This window comes from Thermobia domestica, chromosome 3, assembly GCF_964235325.1.
Source record: "Thermobia domestica chromosome 3, izTheDome1.hap1.1, whole genome shotgun sequence".
Classification (NCBI taxonomy): domain Eukaryota; kingdom Metazoa; phylum Arthropoda; class Insecta; order Zygentoma; family Lepismatidae; genus Thermobia; species Thermobia domestica.
Window position 1 is genome coordinate 329,676,539 of NC_137456.1, and position 19,646 is coordinate 329,696,184.

Below are 19,646 nucleotides of genomic sequence, written 5' to 3' on the forward strand. Positions count from 1 at the left end.
TTTGTCCACCACAAAGTTCACTTGGCGGGAGCTGGGATCGAACCCGGGACCCCAAGCACCAGAGGTGAACGCTCTACCACTGAGCCACCATGGCCCCTCCACAAAATAAGGTTTGATATGAAGAAATATATAGCTTTTCTTCAAAATTTAGTTGTAAAGGTTTTCCATCAGTATGTAATGATAAGAAATTAATGTCAAAATATTTTGGGGTAGACGGATTTGAAGCTATCGTTCCTGTATAGGCATTATTTTCAGTAAACGCCAAAATCGCTCGAGTTTGTAATATTTGCATGAATACATTTTCTATTGCTTTTGATTAAAGACCATTTGGAATGACGAATGAATTCATTTGACTTCTTGTGAAAGGACATTTCTCTGATGATGATTATCGAAACTTGTTTTGTGTTAGTTTTATTGTAGGACTAACAGCAACCTTTAAAATATGTGAAGCATGGACTAAAATATTTACTTTAGCCTCAACAGAGGAATCATTAGCGATGAGACAAAAATTTGGCTTAACAGGAATTAATTTGATGCGTAGTTCTCCTTGGATTAAAAATTTATCCTGATTAAAAGTATCACAATGAAGATGTCCAAGCGTGTCGAATTTGGCACTGTTTTTGTTAATTCATAACGCTGTTGAAATCCTTTACTAACACTAGTTCTTGCATTTATATGTCCAGTAGTATCTTGAAACCATAATGCACATTGAAGATGAGTGTTTTAGCATAATCATCATAATTTAACTCTTTTCTTAGGGATGATCGATATAAATGATTATCACAGAAATGAAATAATTTTTATTTTATTTAAGTACACACCTACTTCACAGAACATAAAATTTAAAGTACACTAATAGAAGTCACACCCATACCATTTTCTCGAAATTATCCATGTAGCTTGACGATTTGAGCTTCAATATAAAGAGTGTGTGTGGAATATCTATGTATTCATCATTTGTTCCTGGTATGACAAATTCTATACTTGTGTTATCAGTTAGTGAACTGATTGGTTTATTTGTAACAATATGATAATCTAATACACTGGTTTGCGTTGTGAGATGTGAGAGGCCAGGATGATGATTTAATCGAAGATGTCTGATAGTTTCTTCTTCTTATAAAATCTAGTTTTCTTTGCTTTCTGTGTACGTTTTTTTTTTTACTTGTGCATTTCTTCCTCCTCCTATGATGTGTAATGATGAAGGGTTAAAGATAGAATGATGTGTAATTCTTTTCCTTCGCTGATATCAAGATGCCGACATACATTTCAGTGTATTTTTAGCTTTATGCAAGCTGGAATTCACTTCACCCATTCACTGATGAAAGTATTCGTTAATAGGTTGTTTATCAATGATGAGTCATTAATATCGTTTCCGCCAGATGTTGAAATTCCTTTGTTATTGTTTTACGCCTTGTTTTACTAATGACATGACAGAGCGAAATAATCCTCCAAGGAAACTTTCAATAGCATGTCCATAATGATAATGTGATCCAGCATAAACCTTTCCAGTCGCAGAAAGAGATTGTTTTTATAATATGTAAATATGGATTGCTGATAGTTTTTGATGTTTTCGCACTGGTCAGAAAAGTAGTTTACCGCATATATTTCCGAAACTAAATGCGAGTGGCGAGCCTGTACAATCTCTTATATCTATTTTTATGTGTTCAAAATGCATGTTGTTAATAAGTACATAATGTGGAGGTTTAAAATTTGTATAGCACTAGCTCCAAATGTATGATCCACAGTAGATATATTTATGATACATAATAATCGTGACCATTTCCTTAGCCGAATCGGCATAACTGTGGGACGTAAAACTCAAATGTTTCGAAGGTTTATAATAATGGTGCTACTGATCTCCAAAGACACAGATTGAACTATATCACAATATACATACATTGTATATGGAAGTCCTAAATGTAAATTTGGAACAGTTTTGTCTTGTTGCCTGTTCCTTAGATCTGCTTCTGGATCTAATTCCAACACCGCACTAGCACTTGGTAATAATACAATGTCCACATCTGTGTTTTTACGAGCACGTCTTATATAATCGCCATTTCTTTCATTAATGTAGGATGTAAGTAAATTGTGAATCTGTTGTGCGTATTAATTTGCTTGATCAAATATGAAATATCAATATAATAACGAACAGGAATATGTACAAACTTCCGTTCATCAATTTTTGGATGATTGTAAAAATTTTATTATTTTGTTCATTAATATTTAAATTTGAATGAGAATAATGAAACTCAAAAATAGCCACTTTCCATTTTTCACGGAATTCCATTCTTTGATGAAGTTTAGTAGTGTATGATGTTATGAGGAAAATATTCCATAGCACTATTACTGGGAAGCGTAACTGCAAAAGCTCCATCTGGTTCCATTGTATTTCTTGATCTTCAGGGATGATGCAGGTATCCAGGAGTCGAAAGAATAATGATATACTTTCCAATGAATAAGAGATTCTAATCTGTTACCTATTCTTACGGTTAGTGTGCGTATGATATTATTTATGTAAAAAGGTTTTGATAGTGTTACAGCTGTAATTCCTTTCTAAAAATCGCCAATCCAGCGGTTCTTGGTTTAAATCTTCTATTTGATAAACAGGTGGTTCTCTTGGTATTATTTCGTTCATTTTAAATTTTTTCCACGTCCAGTTTTGCATGTATCCGTTATCAACTATATCTACTTCTACTAATTCGAACTTTATCACCAATTTGAAATGTTTAAAAAATCCCTAGTTTTCTTCTTCATTTTACTACCATATTGATTATGCCACATTTGCAATAGGTTATTTTGAGAAACATTTGTAAATAACATCTTAATACTTGAATGATACCTTTCATTCTATGATTTCTCAAGAAGAGGCAATACATTTACATAATCATACGTTTGATACTCTTTGTGAAATTCTTCCCCATTTTTTCTTTTACAGTTCTGTTAAAACGTTCTGCAATTCTAGCCTTAAATCAGGTTTTTGTTTGTAATATTTTTTATTTTGTTTCTTTAAAATATTTCTGTATTGCTCTTTTTGTAAACTCACTTCCTTTATCTGTTTGCAATGTACCGGGTTTCGAAAACAGTTTTCATAAAAGTCTTTGAAAACAATTTACATGAAAACATGTTTTTAAGACATTTATTTTTTTCAGATTTTATTGGGAGACAGCATTTATATTATTCCAACACATCTATCAGTGTAAGAATATAACGATATTTAACATTAAATGTATGAAGAGACTGACGATCATTATTCCTACTCATCGCCAATATTGTTCACCACAGAGAAATCTCTTTTTAAACGACGACGTACTGGTTTGTGTAATGTATATGTTGATTGTTTCAGTGAGCACTCTCTTATACAGCGTATTTAAATTTTCTTCTTTGTAGCTGTCCACAACGGTTTAGCAGTTTAAAACAAAGCAGGATATGAAGGTCTGTTCTAAATTCTGTTAGAGGATAAATGTAAAATGTTTTGCATTTCTTGATCCTAACTAAATTCACACTTTTCCAGGGCTGCTGCTGATGTTGATTGTTTACGATTAGAAATTGAGATGAAGCTAAAGTCATTTTGTTTGAGTGCTCCATTTCACTAGCCAAGTAGTAAACTTCAAAACGGACCACTTAAAATATAAGTTAATAATGCTGGTAAGAATCCGCTTGTTGCAGTAACAAATGCTCTTTCTTTAGGATGGAGTTTACATTGTTCACAAGATATTGAAGTGTCGTCTTGTATCACATTAACCTTGATTTCTGTATCTTTATAAGATATAGGTTACTTTTCAAAGCATTAACACAACATTCGCAAATACTACGAATCACTGAAAAGTTCATTTGTCACTATAGATTTAAGTAATTCAGGATTTGCTTTGCTCAGCGTACGAAGATCATCCCCGTGGTTTACTTTAGACATATTTATAGAATGAAGAAACATTTTAAAATTAATATTATAAACACAGCTCGAATATCATGATCGCTTCTTTTTCCTGTATCTATTCGGAAAATAATGATAAATATCGTTAGGAAATATATTTAGAAACTATTTTCATCTGGTGTATCCGGTTTTGAATTAATGAATAAATAACCGTATGGTAACGTTGTTGTGTCGTTCAAACTTTCTTGAAGATATTTTAAATTCTCATTGGTTATTTTGGATTTTTAGGAATTACCTGATAACTCATATGTATAATTTGTGATTTATCCTTTGGAGTTTTAAATAATACATGATAAAAAGTATTCAAAATATTACAACTACTTCCTTTTCTTTGATGAAATATGTTTGAGTAGTAAATATTACACTAAGATTGCTATGATGGAAACCTTTTGTAAAGAAATCAACTATATAACTGTTCACTTCATACATATCTTCGTCAGTAATAATAACATGAGATCCACTTTCAGGTAAAAAGTCTTTTGTTTGAGGTAATCCTTCAATGAACTGTAATTTCATTGAAATCTCTATGTATTTTCAACTCTTCATAGTACCAATAAGTATTACGAAATGTTGCATTAACCATGCGTGATAAATTAGAAAGTAGTCTTGTTACGAAGGAAGTTTTTCCACATGCATTGGGTTCTGCAACAAGACATGAAAACAAATATTTCCATGTCGTACTTATGTTAAGCAGTATGATAGTTTTCCCTGCAACAATATATTTATAAATGTTTGTATTACATTTCTCTTCTTTTGAATTAAGGATTGCGTGGTACAGTTTCATTCGTATTTGGAATTCTACGTCGTTTTATGTAATTCACTTTATACACATTTGTTTCGGGATTAATATACATATTCTGCGATATATGTTTCTTTACTCTTTTCGAATAATTCATTTGTTAAATTACCTATAATGTCACCAGTTGGGATATGTTTTCACTAGGTTTTTGTGTATAAATTACCGAATCGGTATCAAAATATAATTCTTTTTCATGTAGCTGATCTAAATTCTTATACAATTCCAATCTAGCTTGTGCTGTTGTATATGCGGCTGTGACGTTTACTCTTGATAATGAAACAGGGACTTCGTCTGACCATTGCCGATATACTTATAACATGCCATTATTTACTAGAAATATTTGATGAACTTCTAAATCATGATGTTATCATATAATTCGTTGCGGTTATTAATGACGCTTACTTGTCACATGTTCACACGTTGGCGAAATTTTTCTGAAATTGAATTTAACATTAACATAGATATATTCCTAGGTACTAGATTAAGTTTTACTTTTTATATCTAGCCGTATTCCTTCTTTTTTCATAAAATTGTTGAATGTCCTTCTCTTTTAGCTCATCTGTCTCACAATATGATGACCGTCCGCTAGCTTCCATTTTGGCTTTTACATATATATGTATTCTGCAAATAATCAACCACTTTTTGTATTCTCACCTTATTGAACAACATCATAAGCCCAAATCTCATGAGTATCCATTTGTATCATTTATCCAATGATTTCTTATATCATCTGCTGCCCACGTAAAATGTAGAACTCTAATTTTAATAACCATCATGACATTTGACCGTAATAACTCAGGACATTAGAAGATTTGTATAAACAGCTCAGCTGAATACTTTTTATAATGTAATGTACGAGGTAAATGAAATTTACCCATAGTGTAGCTTTAACTTTTCTTATATTTTTCATCCTGACATATGTCCTCGTTTATTTTATTGATATGCTGATGTAGTTATGCTGTGAAGGTTTGATCCTATTTCGTCCATTTGTTTTCTTTTTGTTACAGATAGTACATAGGCGCTCCATCAGAAGTTTGTACTAAAGAGGAAGAACGAGTAATAATCCAGTTTTTGTGATCGGAATATGTATCAGGAGCCGTAATCCATGAAAGACTTTCGGCACAATTCGGAGTGTATGTCTTCCCGGTAAATAGTATTTAGAGATGGATTGAAAAATTCAAAAATAGTCGCACAAATACGCTCAATATTGACAACATTTGTGGCCCTAGATGGTCGTCCGACTCTTTCCTAGTCCGTAACACCAATGGGACCATTTTGAAATTTTTGAATCCTTTCCCAAAAACTGCGTTGCTTCAGGATACTGTTCCCGTAGTGTGCCGAAGGTTTCGGACGGATTGCGGCCTCTGATGCACCTTCGGACCGCATAAACCGGATCACTGCTCATTGTTCTTATTTGCTGCAAATTTCTAATGATGCGCCGATGACCTATCTGCAAAAAAATAAGGAATTACGATCGAACGATGACCACAAGTGGGTTGCAATGAGATAAACGGGCAGATGTTAGTATGCACAATGCAAGCAAATATATACCTACATCGCAGATATTTTTTGTTTTATCCTCGTATTTATGTCTGTTACATTTCTTTTCATAAACAGATTGGAGCCTATTTTACATGCAGTTTTAACTTTTAAAATAATAAACAATAAACACTGACTTTTTTCAGGATGCAGACAACTGCCAGGGAACATCGTTTGACATATCATGCAATAATAGGGTTGTAAATTCGATATAATATATTGCTTTGTTTCAATGGCATGGCATCAGCTTATTACGAAGGGCTTATTTCGTTTGTCATAAGGACCATATTGTGTCACATGATCAACTCAAATGTCACATTTCGTGCTAAATTGAGACTAGAGATTCGAAACACAATTTGAGATATTTCAAGCACGTAAGCTCCGCAAGGGGTGCTCTTGAGAATTAACAGAGGATGGATATATTTTATTATTATTATTTTTTTGTTTTTCTGAAACGACCTACTTTTCAGAATATTCTATCCATTTTTACTCTATGTGCTATACGTCGGTTTTAAGTTTTTCATTATGTGCTTGCCGTAATCTTTTAATTAGCTATCCCTGTATTATATTTGTGGGGCTGAGAGAGAAATTATTTCAAGTCACCTTCTTCGCCCGAAACTTTTTTCACTTCTGTGAAATTAATGTTTGATGACTTATACTACTTTACTGTTTAGCCGCATACGTTTTGAGATGTGAGGACCTCTTTCTTCATTTTTTTTTCTGTTGAATTTAATGTTCATGATTCGTTGTTTTTTTTTTTTTTTTTTTTTTGACTATGTTATAGTATGGAACACATTTATTTTTATGTGTTACAAATTAGGGAGGTTACGTAATGATAGCATTGGAAATTTTGGAAGTCTCTAACAGTAAGAACCCAAGATAGAGGAACTTTACGCATTTCCTCATTACCTTAGCATCGAATTCTATAATGATAATATCATGTATTTGTTATAATTTTGTGAAATATTAAGAAGGAACATTTCTTCAATAGTTTTATATCGGAACAGTGTTTAGATATGTATCACAACTAAACACGTAGATATATTTCAATAGACGTGAATGTCGTAATATGGATTAAAATTTGATACCTCAAAACATTCTAAGGATAATAGAATCTTTTATAGGGATTGGTAAATTGCCTAAAATGATACCAGTGTCCAAACATTAGGAATTGTTATAACCTTTTTATCTTTATTTTAATTGGAATTGTTTTTGTCGCTTTACTAACAGTTTCTGGTAGTTGTAATTGTAAAGGTTCTCGTGATCAGTATCTCGCTGTTGCTGCTGTATTTTACATTTAAGAAATTTCCCTTCTTTGTTCTTTCATGTTATTTTTATGGATTTAATTAATTTCTTACTGGTTCCATAAACACACTCTTTGCAGAGAAGAGAACACGCTTTTTGCTCGAAACCAGGTAATTTCTCATCCAGATGGGATATCTGATACTAGCAAATCGTTTTGTAAAGGATTAAGTCTATCGCATATGTCGAGATCACGTAAAAGTGAAAAACATCATACGTATCAAAAATATGTAAAACGAATTAATAAAAGAGCACACATGTTACTAAATACAGGAGAAAAACGTGAAGAGTGTGGAAACGGGTTTACTGCAACAGCAAGTACGGAAACACACATAGTTATACATACATCTGTTAAAACTCATATCTGCCAAGAGTGTGGCTGGGGATTTCGTCGAAGTTCTAGTTTGAAAGAGCACATCTTAAGACATACTGGTGAAAAACCTCATATGTGCCAAGAATGTGGTAGGGGATTTACTCGTAAATCTGACTTAAGAAGACACATCTTTACACATACTGGTGAAAAACCTCACAAGTGCGAAGTGTGCGGTAAAGGATTTTGTACTAAATCACATGTGAGAGAGCACATGTTTATACATACTGGTGAAAAACCTCACAAGTGCCAAGTGTGCGGTGAAAGATTTGGTGCGAAATCAAATGTGAGAAAGCACATGTTTATACATACAGGTGAAAAGCGGCACAAGCGCCAAGTATGTTGTAGGGTATTTACAACAAGTTCTAACTTAAGAACACACATGTTTACACATACTGGTGCAAAACACCACAAGTGCCAACACTGTGGAAGGGCATTTAGTCAAAGCTCTTACTTAAGAAGCCACATCTTTACACATACTGGTGAAAAAGCCTACCAGTGCCAAGTGTGCAGCAAGGGGTTTACAAATACTTCAAATCTGAGAGCACACGTCTTAATACATACAGGTGAAAAACGTTACACGTGCGAAGAATGTGGAAAGAAATTTACTCATAATTCTTCCTTAAGAAGACACCTACTTTCACATAGTGGTGCAAGACCCCAAAGTGCCAGGTATGTGGAAGGAAATTTACCGATAGTTCTAACTTAAGAAAACATATCTTTCAACATACTGGTGAAAAGCCTCACAAGTGCTAAGTGTGCTGTTGGAGATTTAGTCCAAAATCACTTGTGAGAGCGCACATGTTAATACATAAAGATGAAAAACCTCAGAAGTGACAACTGTGTTAAAAGTAATTTATTGGGTGGTTACAATTGCAAGCGCACATGTTTATGCATACAAATGGAAATGCTCACACTTGGAGAGAATGTGGAAAAAAGTTCAGACATACTTGTACTCTGAAAAGGAACATCTTAACAGATACAGTTGAGCAAATTCATACATGCCTATAGTGTGAAAAGAGATTTAGTCAAAATGTTAGTTTGATAGCACACGTTACAAGACATTCAGAAAAAAAACCTCGAAAGTGCGAAAAATGTGGAAAAGGATTTAGTCAAAGTTCTCCTTTGAGAGCTCACATCTTAAGAAACACGTGTGAGAAACATCTTACATGCGAAGAACGTGGATAAGAATTTAGTCGGAAGGATAATTTGAAAACTCATACGCGCTAATAAAATACAATGGAAAACTTCATATCCTTAAATGTTTCGAATTTAGTTTTAAAACAAAATGGAATTAAGTCAAGTTTCAAGAATCTGTATATGAATGAAAAATGTAAAGGTCTAATCTTTCATATCAGAGCATGACCTCCGGGGAAATAATATTAATAAAGTAGACAGTGTTTTCTCCGTTACTCTATTGATAGACCGTCTAGCGCGTCTAAATAACGAAAATATCACACTCAAGACTTCTGGCTTTTTAGTTTACAAAATTCTGTTTGAAATTATTTCAGTTTTCGAAAGATATTACTTACCAATCACAATCTGATGTTTCAAAAACCAATAGCAAGACTTTCAAAGATAATAAAATATATAAGAGAAAGTATACAAAATATTTTAGAATAGAATAAACAGTAAAAAAACAAATTATAGAGTTCACAAAGGAACACTTTGTATAACGTTTATTACGAACGTTTATAACGCTGTTACAATATGGCCTGGAGGATGTTTTAGCGTCAAATCTTAAGAAACCAAATTTGGTATACTAACATATTGTTCTTGCTCCTGTCTATGTATTTCAATCCTTGATAACTTTTTTCAAATAGTACACTGATGTACAGCCATGTGCATTAGTCGTTTAGATAAATAGTAGATATTTGGTAACTAATATTCATTAAATATATATTCACTGATGTTTACTTTGAAAAATAGTTTTGAATTAAAAATTAGTATTTTTTTTCTTTAAACTTAACATTGTAGTTTCTAGTATGTTAATTATATGATTTTAGTTAAATGCAAACAGATGAAAGACAATATGGAGTTAGTACCCTTATATTTGAAATGTCGAAGTTAATGGGCAAACAGTATGAACATTTCAGTCATAATCAAAGCGATGATTTGTATGAAAATAACCCGTAACGAATTTGTGAATCCTGAAAATTTTCACGAAACAATTCCACTCTCTTGTCTATAATCCCGTCATATATTGATTTTGTTGGATATTTTAAACTTTTGGATCTGTTTTCACACAGTAGCAAGCTAACTGAATAGATGTCAGGAGACGCCTGCCTGGTAAGAGCCCAATATCTTCCTCTGAATTCTGGTTATTGATGAGATCTATTGTGCTGATATTCATTTTCATATGTTCTACACAATCTAACTCCCGTCTCAGGAAAACACTCAAATCAGAGACCATCCCAACCTAGACCCCTATGCTCATTTTTTAAAGACTATAAGCTTTTCGCGAATTAATAAATGATTACTAAGAAGTAAGTGTGTATCTCTAGCATAGAAATTCGTCCCAAAAAAGCAATCCATAAATGATATTGTGGGGTTTCAATTTATTTGCTTTTTGCAAAGCACTTACTAGTTAGAAGTCAATGATAAATTATTACATGATCAATTTTATATACTAAAAACGAGGAAAGAAAGTACTGAGCTTTATCAGGAAACTAATTAAAATATATAAAAAAAAGTAATAGCAAGAGAAATATCAAGCTGTTGACAAAATAATGGCTGGAAAAGGAAGAAACGCTTACAAACGAAACTGAATAATGTTTGAGCATTAATGATTCAGCCGCTACTATTGTGGCAGATTATATTGAGCTTAAAAATGTTCTGACATACAAAATTCTCAATTCGAGTCTTGATTACATGGATATTTTTTGTGTGATTTTCTGTGAAGAAATAACATATTTAAAACGGAACATATTTTACTAATATGTTGAAAATTATAAAAATGTTGATAATCAGACACTGGTTTGTAAATAATAATTAGTCATATGATATATCTAGTTACTCTCATGTCTTCATTTTCTATATTTTATTTTTAATGATTTACTAATCAATATTTCAAAGGTACGGTTGAATCCATTTATTGATTTTTAGAGTATATTTAACGTGATTTCGAGTCTGTATTAGATTTATAGAAGCTATTGTTAACTGTTGCTCAATGCTACATTTCGTTTGAATTTAATGCCCATTTTTTTAATGATATGTAAAATTGTAGAATTTGTATTCAAAGCAACGGAGAAAAGATGGGTCTATTGTGGGTATATTGAAATGACCCTTTATTTATCCTCTGTATTATAGTTTTAACTGTACCACATTTAGACCTTTAACCCATTCTCAGATGGGTATTCGTCCTCCAGGAGACTTTAACGTTCAACCAGCTAGATGAACCTTTATCCTTTAGCAGAGTTAAACGTTCAGCTAACCAAATAAACCTTTATTCAGTATGAAAGTTAATTTAAAAAAAAATGGTTTAAGTTACGTTCATCCATGTTGTGAATGTATCTGAGCTGCATCCAACATTTGGATCAACGTTACGGATTTATTTTTACACTGTTCTCTCTATCTTAGACCTTATTTCACAATAATATTGTCCCCTTCTTATCATTCGTCACATTTTCTAATTTGAATTTTGTAGAACTCCCTTTTCATCCGAATTTTGTAAAGCTTCCAGTGATTTTTAATCTACTTTGCATAAAGTCAGCGTTTCTAACCCAAACTTCAGACGAGATATCTTATGATACTGTTTCCTGATTTTTTTATTCAAAGCTGCACGGAATATTACTTCACCGTCCCAAACCTCATTTCGCCATACCTGTTCTTTCGTTAGTTCCATGATCAGAGTTTGCACTTCACGTCTTCACTATTAATACTCCCTAACAGTGGTGTACGCAGGATTTCATCGATTAATATTCAAGGACGATCCGCGAAGCTTCCCTAATGGAGTCTCGTAGCCTCTGGGTACCCCAAAGATAATCACTGGTTGCAATTACTATTGGGCTTATCTCAGATACTAAGTTCTTAAAACTTTTTCTCGAAATTTTCGTCTTATTTTCCCTTAAGATTCCGCAACGAAATATGTCATCTGGGAATTTAGTAAATCTAATATTTATATTGTCTATCAAAATACCGTCTTCGTTAGTATCTCTTCTATATATAATTCTAGACTGGCTGATATATTGATCTAGCTAGAGACTTCAAGTTTTACACAGAAATTCGAAGTGCAAGGATGGACGGGAATGAGAACCGATTATTCTAACAAGCTGTCCACATATTGAAGTTTGTTAAGGTTAAATACCAAAAATTCAGTATTTGAACTTTTCAATTAAGATAATTGCACACGTGTTTCAGTGTATTTTTAAAAATATTTTCCCTAAGGGAACAAATAGGACGGCGTACTCTTCAATAACCACTCCATACAAGCTATTCGAATTCACGCAAGTATGAGCCTTAAGGACTGGAAATATCTCCAAGACGAAAAAGGAAAAACGTAAAATTCTACTCTGAGTATTAGTGTTTGCTAACATTAAATAAAAATGGTTACGGGCTGTCGAACTCTCGTTCAAATACCATTCTTCTCTGACATCTCCCCTCTATTCTAACAATTCCTTGTTAGTACAATCACAAATATGTCAAGTATCTAGCAGGAATACGACAAAAGCTTAATCGTTATGTGTTACCCACCATGGTAAATAAAAGAAGAGGGCATCAAATTGAAAGAATTTCAGTGAGTCACTTGTTAGTGACATACTCAGCTTTTATCTCTGAGTGTTCTATGTAAATTAGAGAAAAATATTTGCAACACAACACTTGCCTTCAAGTCCCCGTTAGTGTCATGTTCTTAATTCCAGTGTATTCACTGTCAGCTGAAGCACGTAGTTCATATTACAAACGAGCTAAAGCGTGAGGTGAGTATCCATCGATCTTAGTAAGAAGGGCTATCGCAATAGTAATTACAGTTAGCTGTTTCAGCTCGTCTATACCAATTGTCTTCCGTTCGATGGTCCCCTTTCTCACTATATACATATAATCACATAGCTTAACCAGTTTTCGTTTGAACAACACTAATAACTGGAAAATACACTTTATTATCTAGTCATTTGTTTTCGTCTTAATACGCCAGGTGCCAAGATCATTACTGTGTCTATTCTGCTTTCCCTGAAGTTCAAAATGTTTCTCTCCTTAAATGTTAAGCTTACAGAACTTTAACTATTTTTGTTTCATTATTAACAACCCATTAGATTTTATGCAGTGTGAAGTTTGAGGTTTGAAATCGCGATGAGACATACTATTGAAAAGTGTAAGGAATTTCCAAGGGAAATAAAAATGAAGTTTTTCTGTTTAAAGACCCATGAATATGCCGACAAGCGTAAGAGCGACGGGTGATCAGGACAAGTGAATCACGATGGGAGAACTGGTGATATGTAATGTGGAGGGAAACGGAAGTACTCCAAGAAAACCTATAGGCACGATGTTGAAAACAGCCTACTTCCCCGGGGATTGAACCAGGGACTTAACCAAGAAACTCGATTCCACTGTAACAGACACACCTTGCGCCACAAAGACAAAAATGTCTATAAAATTATACTAATTAGTAATGTAGGAATTGGCCATGGCCAGCGCTGCAAGCTTTGAGGAACAGGAAATTTTCTCGATCCAACTTCCTTTCCTACTCTAGTTTCAGAAATTTACTCGTTGGGTCCAATGTGCCATTCATGTAGTAATATGTAACTCTCACTGAAATGTTATTTTGTTACTATAATTTTGTAATATTACTAACAGTTCCTGGGAAAATTGAAATTTTCTTGCATTGGTCCCTTGGGATCAATGCGGAATGGTATTGCCATTTCTGTATTGCTTCGACGTGTTGTCCCATGCACACAGGCATAGCCTTTGTTATCTTGTAAGTTTTATGAGCATTGATTTCTATCTTTTCACGTGAAATATTTGTAAAAACAATCATTATTATCAGAGCAGCATAAACATTATTTCGGAACACTTTTGTAGTAATAGCGATGGTTTAGAGTGAACAAGGTAAATATTTCACCTCAAAAATGTTTCGGTCTCTTGTATTTCGAATATAATTGTAACTAAATTTAATTTTGTGCCAGCTTTATTTTGAGTTCGTTCATCAGAATGGAAACTAGAAATTTTTCGACTCATGAAAATAGCTCTTAATTTCACAAAATAGACCTCTCTGATGAACACGTTGTACATCACATGAAAATCCAGACTATTCACCGCGTAGTGATAAGTGAAGGGGTTTGCGAATCAGAATTGGACGTACGAGGGATGATCAGAAAGTCAGGTTACAAGGCCGATATATCTGGAGGTTCCTTTGTTATAGAGGAGTGAGAAGAGTGCAGTGATTTTACTACATGGAGTTGACAACTGTATAAAGTTTTAACTACCTGCCACCTAGTGCGCTATTTGTAGGTAAATAAAAATGGGGGCTTGTTTTCTGACACAACATGTAAGCACAACTGAAATTCATCGGCAGCAGGTAGAGGTTTAATCTAGGACTTTCCAGCTTGTGCATCATCTTCCTTCAAGTCAGTCCGCACCCGCATACAGTCCAGCAGATCACCATGCTGTTGAAGCACTGTCATAGGATGTTATGGGATGCTATGGTACTTGGGTTTAGTTCTCGGTGACGCTGGGATAGATTATATTATTGAAAGTAATTTAACTTAGTTTTATTTGCATAATCACTTATTTTTATTAAATCATGTTACTTGATAAAGGAAGTAGGAAATACCGTTATAAAAATTATTTACATTGTTCATGAATTGTTATCTTTGTTACGAAAAGCAAATACTGCAAGGGGAGCAAGTGTTACGAAGGGGTGATTTTTTCAGAAAAACTCCGTTTTTTTTTCGATTTTTCCGGTTAAGGTTTATGATACCGACACGTGATACCGTTGGTAAGTATGCTCTATCGTGAGAAAAACGAGATATGAACCATGATCCTACGATAAATAGTAAGGAAGCAGTAGCTGTTTAGTGAAAGTCTAAAATTTTGGATATCCTTAAAGGGTTAAACTTCGTGCAATCTGACGTCTTTGTTACATTTCTATCTGATAATTCATTGTTAAGAGCTCTTCTTTGTTCTATCAGTCTCTCAAGCATTTCATGTATGCTGTTCCACCGAGTTTTCACTTGCTGTATAAGGAAATGTACTTCCAATCCTAATAACCTTTACTGTTTTTCCAGTTCTGACGTTGCCAACGTGCTATATTTAAAGTGGGAAAAAATCCGACTAACAACACTTAACATTTTCTCGATTTTCTCTATTGCAAGACCCTTATTTATAGAGAGTTGTAGGGTCTGAGCAAAACAACATATGCTTGCATACGGAAGTTCTCGTACTGCACTTGTGATATTACTAGCATTGTCATAGACAATTGCATGAATTTTATCTAAAATGTTCCACTGCTCTGCAACATGTGCTAACTGCTGAGTTAGGTTTACCCTTGTGTGCCTCACTTCTATTTCAATTATTTGAAGTACTGAACTTATTGAACTTAGATGGAAGCATATAGTGGGCTGTAATTGTAATATAACTTTCCGCAGCCTGCGAAGCCCAGCTATCTGTTGTCAAATCAATCGATTCCGCAGCCACACTTCTCCTTAGAAAACAAGGCCTAAATACGGCAAGTCACAGTTTGCCTGGATGGTGAGTGGTAACTTGGTTCTACTTCATTCATAAATTCAAGAAACCGAATTGCTTCAACGAAAGGCAAAGGAAGAAGATCCTTTGGTATCATATTACTTACTTTACTATGAAGCACCTCTGCTCTTGCGAAAGAACAAGGTTTAAGATCTCTGAGATAAGACAGAATTCTTTTCTGTTTTTTACGTACTACTATGTTCCCTTATTTGTAAAACATTTTTTCTGGGATCTTTCTGTTACTTTAGATGCATTTGAGCGTGCGCCAGGTGAAGCGATAATCTGATATAGAGGTAGCAGCACCTAGATTATCATCTACGTTTATGAAATAATAATAATAATAATAATAATAATAATAATAATAATAATAATAATAATAATAATAATAATAAAGCACTTTCATTGCATTACGAGTTCACAATTTAGTAATAAAACATGAATGTAGAATAGTAAGTAGAGCAATCCACATTATGCTTTATTTTTTTTCAAATTATGCTTTATTATGCTTTATTATTAATTTAAATCATTGTTTTACATTAATCGTGTATAACGTATAATATTTACTATACATTAAATATTCCAAATATCTTGATCTATTTATTAATATTTTATGCAACCAGTTTCTTTCATATTTAATGAACTTTCTACCTAATGCACTGTAAAGAGAGGCTCTACTCGAGTCAGTTTTTTTTAATAACTTGTGTGCGCCTTGAGGTGCATATATACAGAAAGGAAAAGTAAAAGATGCCACCAAAAAAGTACAGAAAGTGCTCAACTTCAAGAGGTACGTACACATAACAGTATAGTGTGGAGTTCTTGTGTACTATTCATTGTTGGTGGTAGTTTTCTTCTTTTTGTCCTTTATTCTTTTCTCCATGTCAAAAGATTAGACCAAAATGTTTACAGAAATAAAAATAAGCTTTTCATTGTTGCATTGTAAATATTGTTTCTTAAAAATATTAATACAGTATGTTAAACTTGAAGTTAAAGAGATTTTTTAAAGAATTGTGCTATAGCTTTTAAATTATGCTTTATGCTTTATTTTCTAAAATTATGCTCTTAAAATTAGTTTCTTCTGGACCCTTAGACAGCCACAACCATGTTCAAGGTACCAACCATATGTGTAAATAGCTATTATGCTTTTTATGCTTTGTATGCTTTTGGGTTGCTCTAATAATAAGTAAAACTTTCAAATGCATACAGAAACATAGATAATAAGCCAGCATTGAGAACTGAATTGATGTATCGATGACTAGGTGGAATCTTCCTTCAGTTTAAGAGAAATTAGAGGGAAAAATTACGAAGAGAATTATGTGGAATAGATCATTATATGAATACCTGGCGCTAGTTTCAAGTAGTGTTACATACTATGGTATTTATAGTCAATAGTACCGGTATTTGGAATTCGTGACGCTTATAGTTGCAAGATGGTAACACTAGGGTAAAGTATAAAATTGAATTACATCAGTAGAATTGAATTTATCTTAGGATTAAAAAGTCTATGGCACAGGTCGGATGTAACTGAGTAATAAACATACAGAAAAAAACAGTCGGGACGATAGGGCGCTCGAATCGAACATCGGCTTTCTCAATGTTAATCCGATGTTCTAACGCCTGAGCTCAGTTGGAATACGTAGTATACTCCCGCCAATATTACTGCGTGTGGATTCTATTGAATCTAGGGCGCCGATTTCTCTGTAACTTTGGGGATCCATTCAGATACAGAAGGTATATATTAGGGTTTTAAGATAAACTGAATTCAAATTGTGTAAAATATTGTATATTTATAAATAGAATGCGGGGTCCACATGAATTTTGATGGGGGCTGCCCCCGGCCCCCCAGGATTTGTGACCTTGACAGATCACCGTGGTCACGAAAAGCAATAAAAAAAATGGTTGGAATATAAACATACCAGTTGTATTAATAACACACTGTCAGAGTTCGCAGTCGGGACGATAGGGCGCTCGAATCGAACATCGGCTTTCTCAATGTTAATCCGATGTTCTAACGCCTGAGCTCAGTTGGAATACGTAGTATACTCCCGCCAATATTACTGCGTGTGGATTCTATTGAATCTAGGGCGCCGATTTCTCTGTAACTTTGGGGATCCATTCAGATACAGAAGGTATATATTAGGGTTTTAAGATAAACTGAATTCAAATTGTGTAAAATATTGTATATTTATAAATAGAATGCGGGGTCCACATGAATTTTGATGGGGGCTGCCCCCGGCCCCCCAGGATTTGTGACCTTGACAGATCACCGTGGTCACGATAAGCAATAAAAAAAAATGGTTGGAATATAAACATACCAGTTGTATTAATAACACACTGTCAGAGTTCTGCCCTCAGGTACACGCATAATCGGGGATTCCCCGAAACACACGCATGATGGGAATTTCCCGGTGCAAACGAATGATCTGCAAGCCCTCACGCAAACAAAAAAATTACATGATTTAGCAAGTGTACAAATAGATGTAGGAGAAAGGAATGTTTCGTCGCTGATTTACTCGACTTTTTCTCTTCTATCCACTGTTAAGTTTGAGTTGCGTTTCTATAGCACTAGATTGTGAAGAGAATTGCCTCATTTACAGGTTGTTTTCGCGTAGCATTTTTCGTTATATTTCTTAATGTAAGACGACCAATGTCACTATTCCAAGTGAACATTTTCATTTTCCGGAAAATTTCCGTTTCCGTTTTTCCGGAAAATTTTCCGCCTTCCGATTTTCCGGAAAATTTTCCGTTTTCAATTTTCCGGTTTCCGGAAAAAATATTTTCCGTTTTTCCGGAAAATGTGGCCATCCCTAGTCTAAATATCATTTTCTTCAAATTTTAGCCCCTCTGGTCCTCCCTGTTTTAACGCAGAGATCTTAAAAAATCTGATAAATACTACTAGGTGTTCTGAATGTTTATCACAATTCCAATTTTCCAGGTGCAAAAATAAGCCCGCCCAAAAAATATATATACCGATAATGTCCCATATTTCCGTATACAGAGGGATATTTTTAAACATTCCCTGAAACATCCCAAATTACCCTAGGATCATGGTTTGCACATCATTCTCTTCAGAATAGAACTGCCTTTCAGGCGGTATCGTTCACTTGTCTCCATCATGTATCTAAGGCGTGAAAATTCCGTGAAAGGGATTTTTTGTTAAAAATTTCCCTTTTTCAACTTTTAGCCCTTCTGTAACCCCCTGTTTTAAAACAGAAATACGAACAAAATCTGTTAAATACTTGTCGGTGGACTGAATGCTTGTGCACAATTTCAATCTTCTAGGTGCAAAAATAAGCCCGCAGAAAATACCAAAAATGTCCAAAACATGGTTGAATTCAGGGGGTAGCCCGGGGGGGAATCTCCCCCCCGAAGAAAATTCATTCCCCCCCGGAGAAACTCAAAAAATTTCAGTCACAAAATGTAGAAATTCACCCAATTATTTGCTTTTCTTTCCGTGCACGTGCAGACGAAATCCGATCTCTCAATATACATATAAATGACGCAGACCCATTCTACATAAATATTAAACATGTAACATCTAAGATTGAATACCAAATAGTGAATAAAACTTGTATTTCTTAACGCTATGACCGAGTTTGGCAGAACAAGAAATTGTTAATTGTTGAAGAAAGTTTTGTATTTTAGTAGGTACTATACTCTCGCCCTATATTATATATCAGTAGGTAGCACTAGCACAGATTGAGATAGAAAAGGAAAGTAGAGAAGATCTTTCGATCATTCTATATAATCTCTGATGTCAGCAGACTTCAGTTCTTGAAAATGTACAGTTCTTGCATTATCTGAAATAGAGCGCCTAAATCCCATTTCTCGCATCGGAAGTAACAGACGTAATGTGTTTTACGATTGTTAAAGTAAACATACTTTTCTTTAATTAAAAATAAGTCAGTTAAAGGGTGAGATTCAGAGGGCGTCATTTAGAGGGATCAGGGAGGAACAGTTATCCTTCCTGGGTTAGAGATTTATATAGAATTTATCAATATAATAGTAGTATATATTTCGAAGTGAAAGAT

At 33.9% G+C, this 19,646-nt stretch overlaps 1 protein-coding gene across 4 annotated transcripts in view; it reads left to right on the forward strand.

The window, feature by feature from the left end:
• LOC145681206 (uncharacterized) overlaps positions 1 to 11,279 on the forward strand; it is a 144,594-nt gene extending 133,315 nt beyond the window's left edge. For all 4 annotated transcript variants that reach the window (XM_081752725.1, XM_081752723.1, XM_081752726.1 and 1 more), the window contains one exon: positions 7,654 to 11,279. In XM_081752725.1, coding sequence (XP_081608851.1) covers positions 7,654 to 8,650 — 997 coding nt within the window. In that variant the 3' untranslated portion in view covers positions 8,651 to 11,279. The remainder of the gene's footprint in view (positions 1 to 7,653) is intronic.
• Positions 11,280 to 19,646: the final 8,367 nt, after the last annotated feature.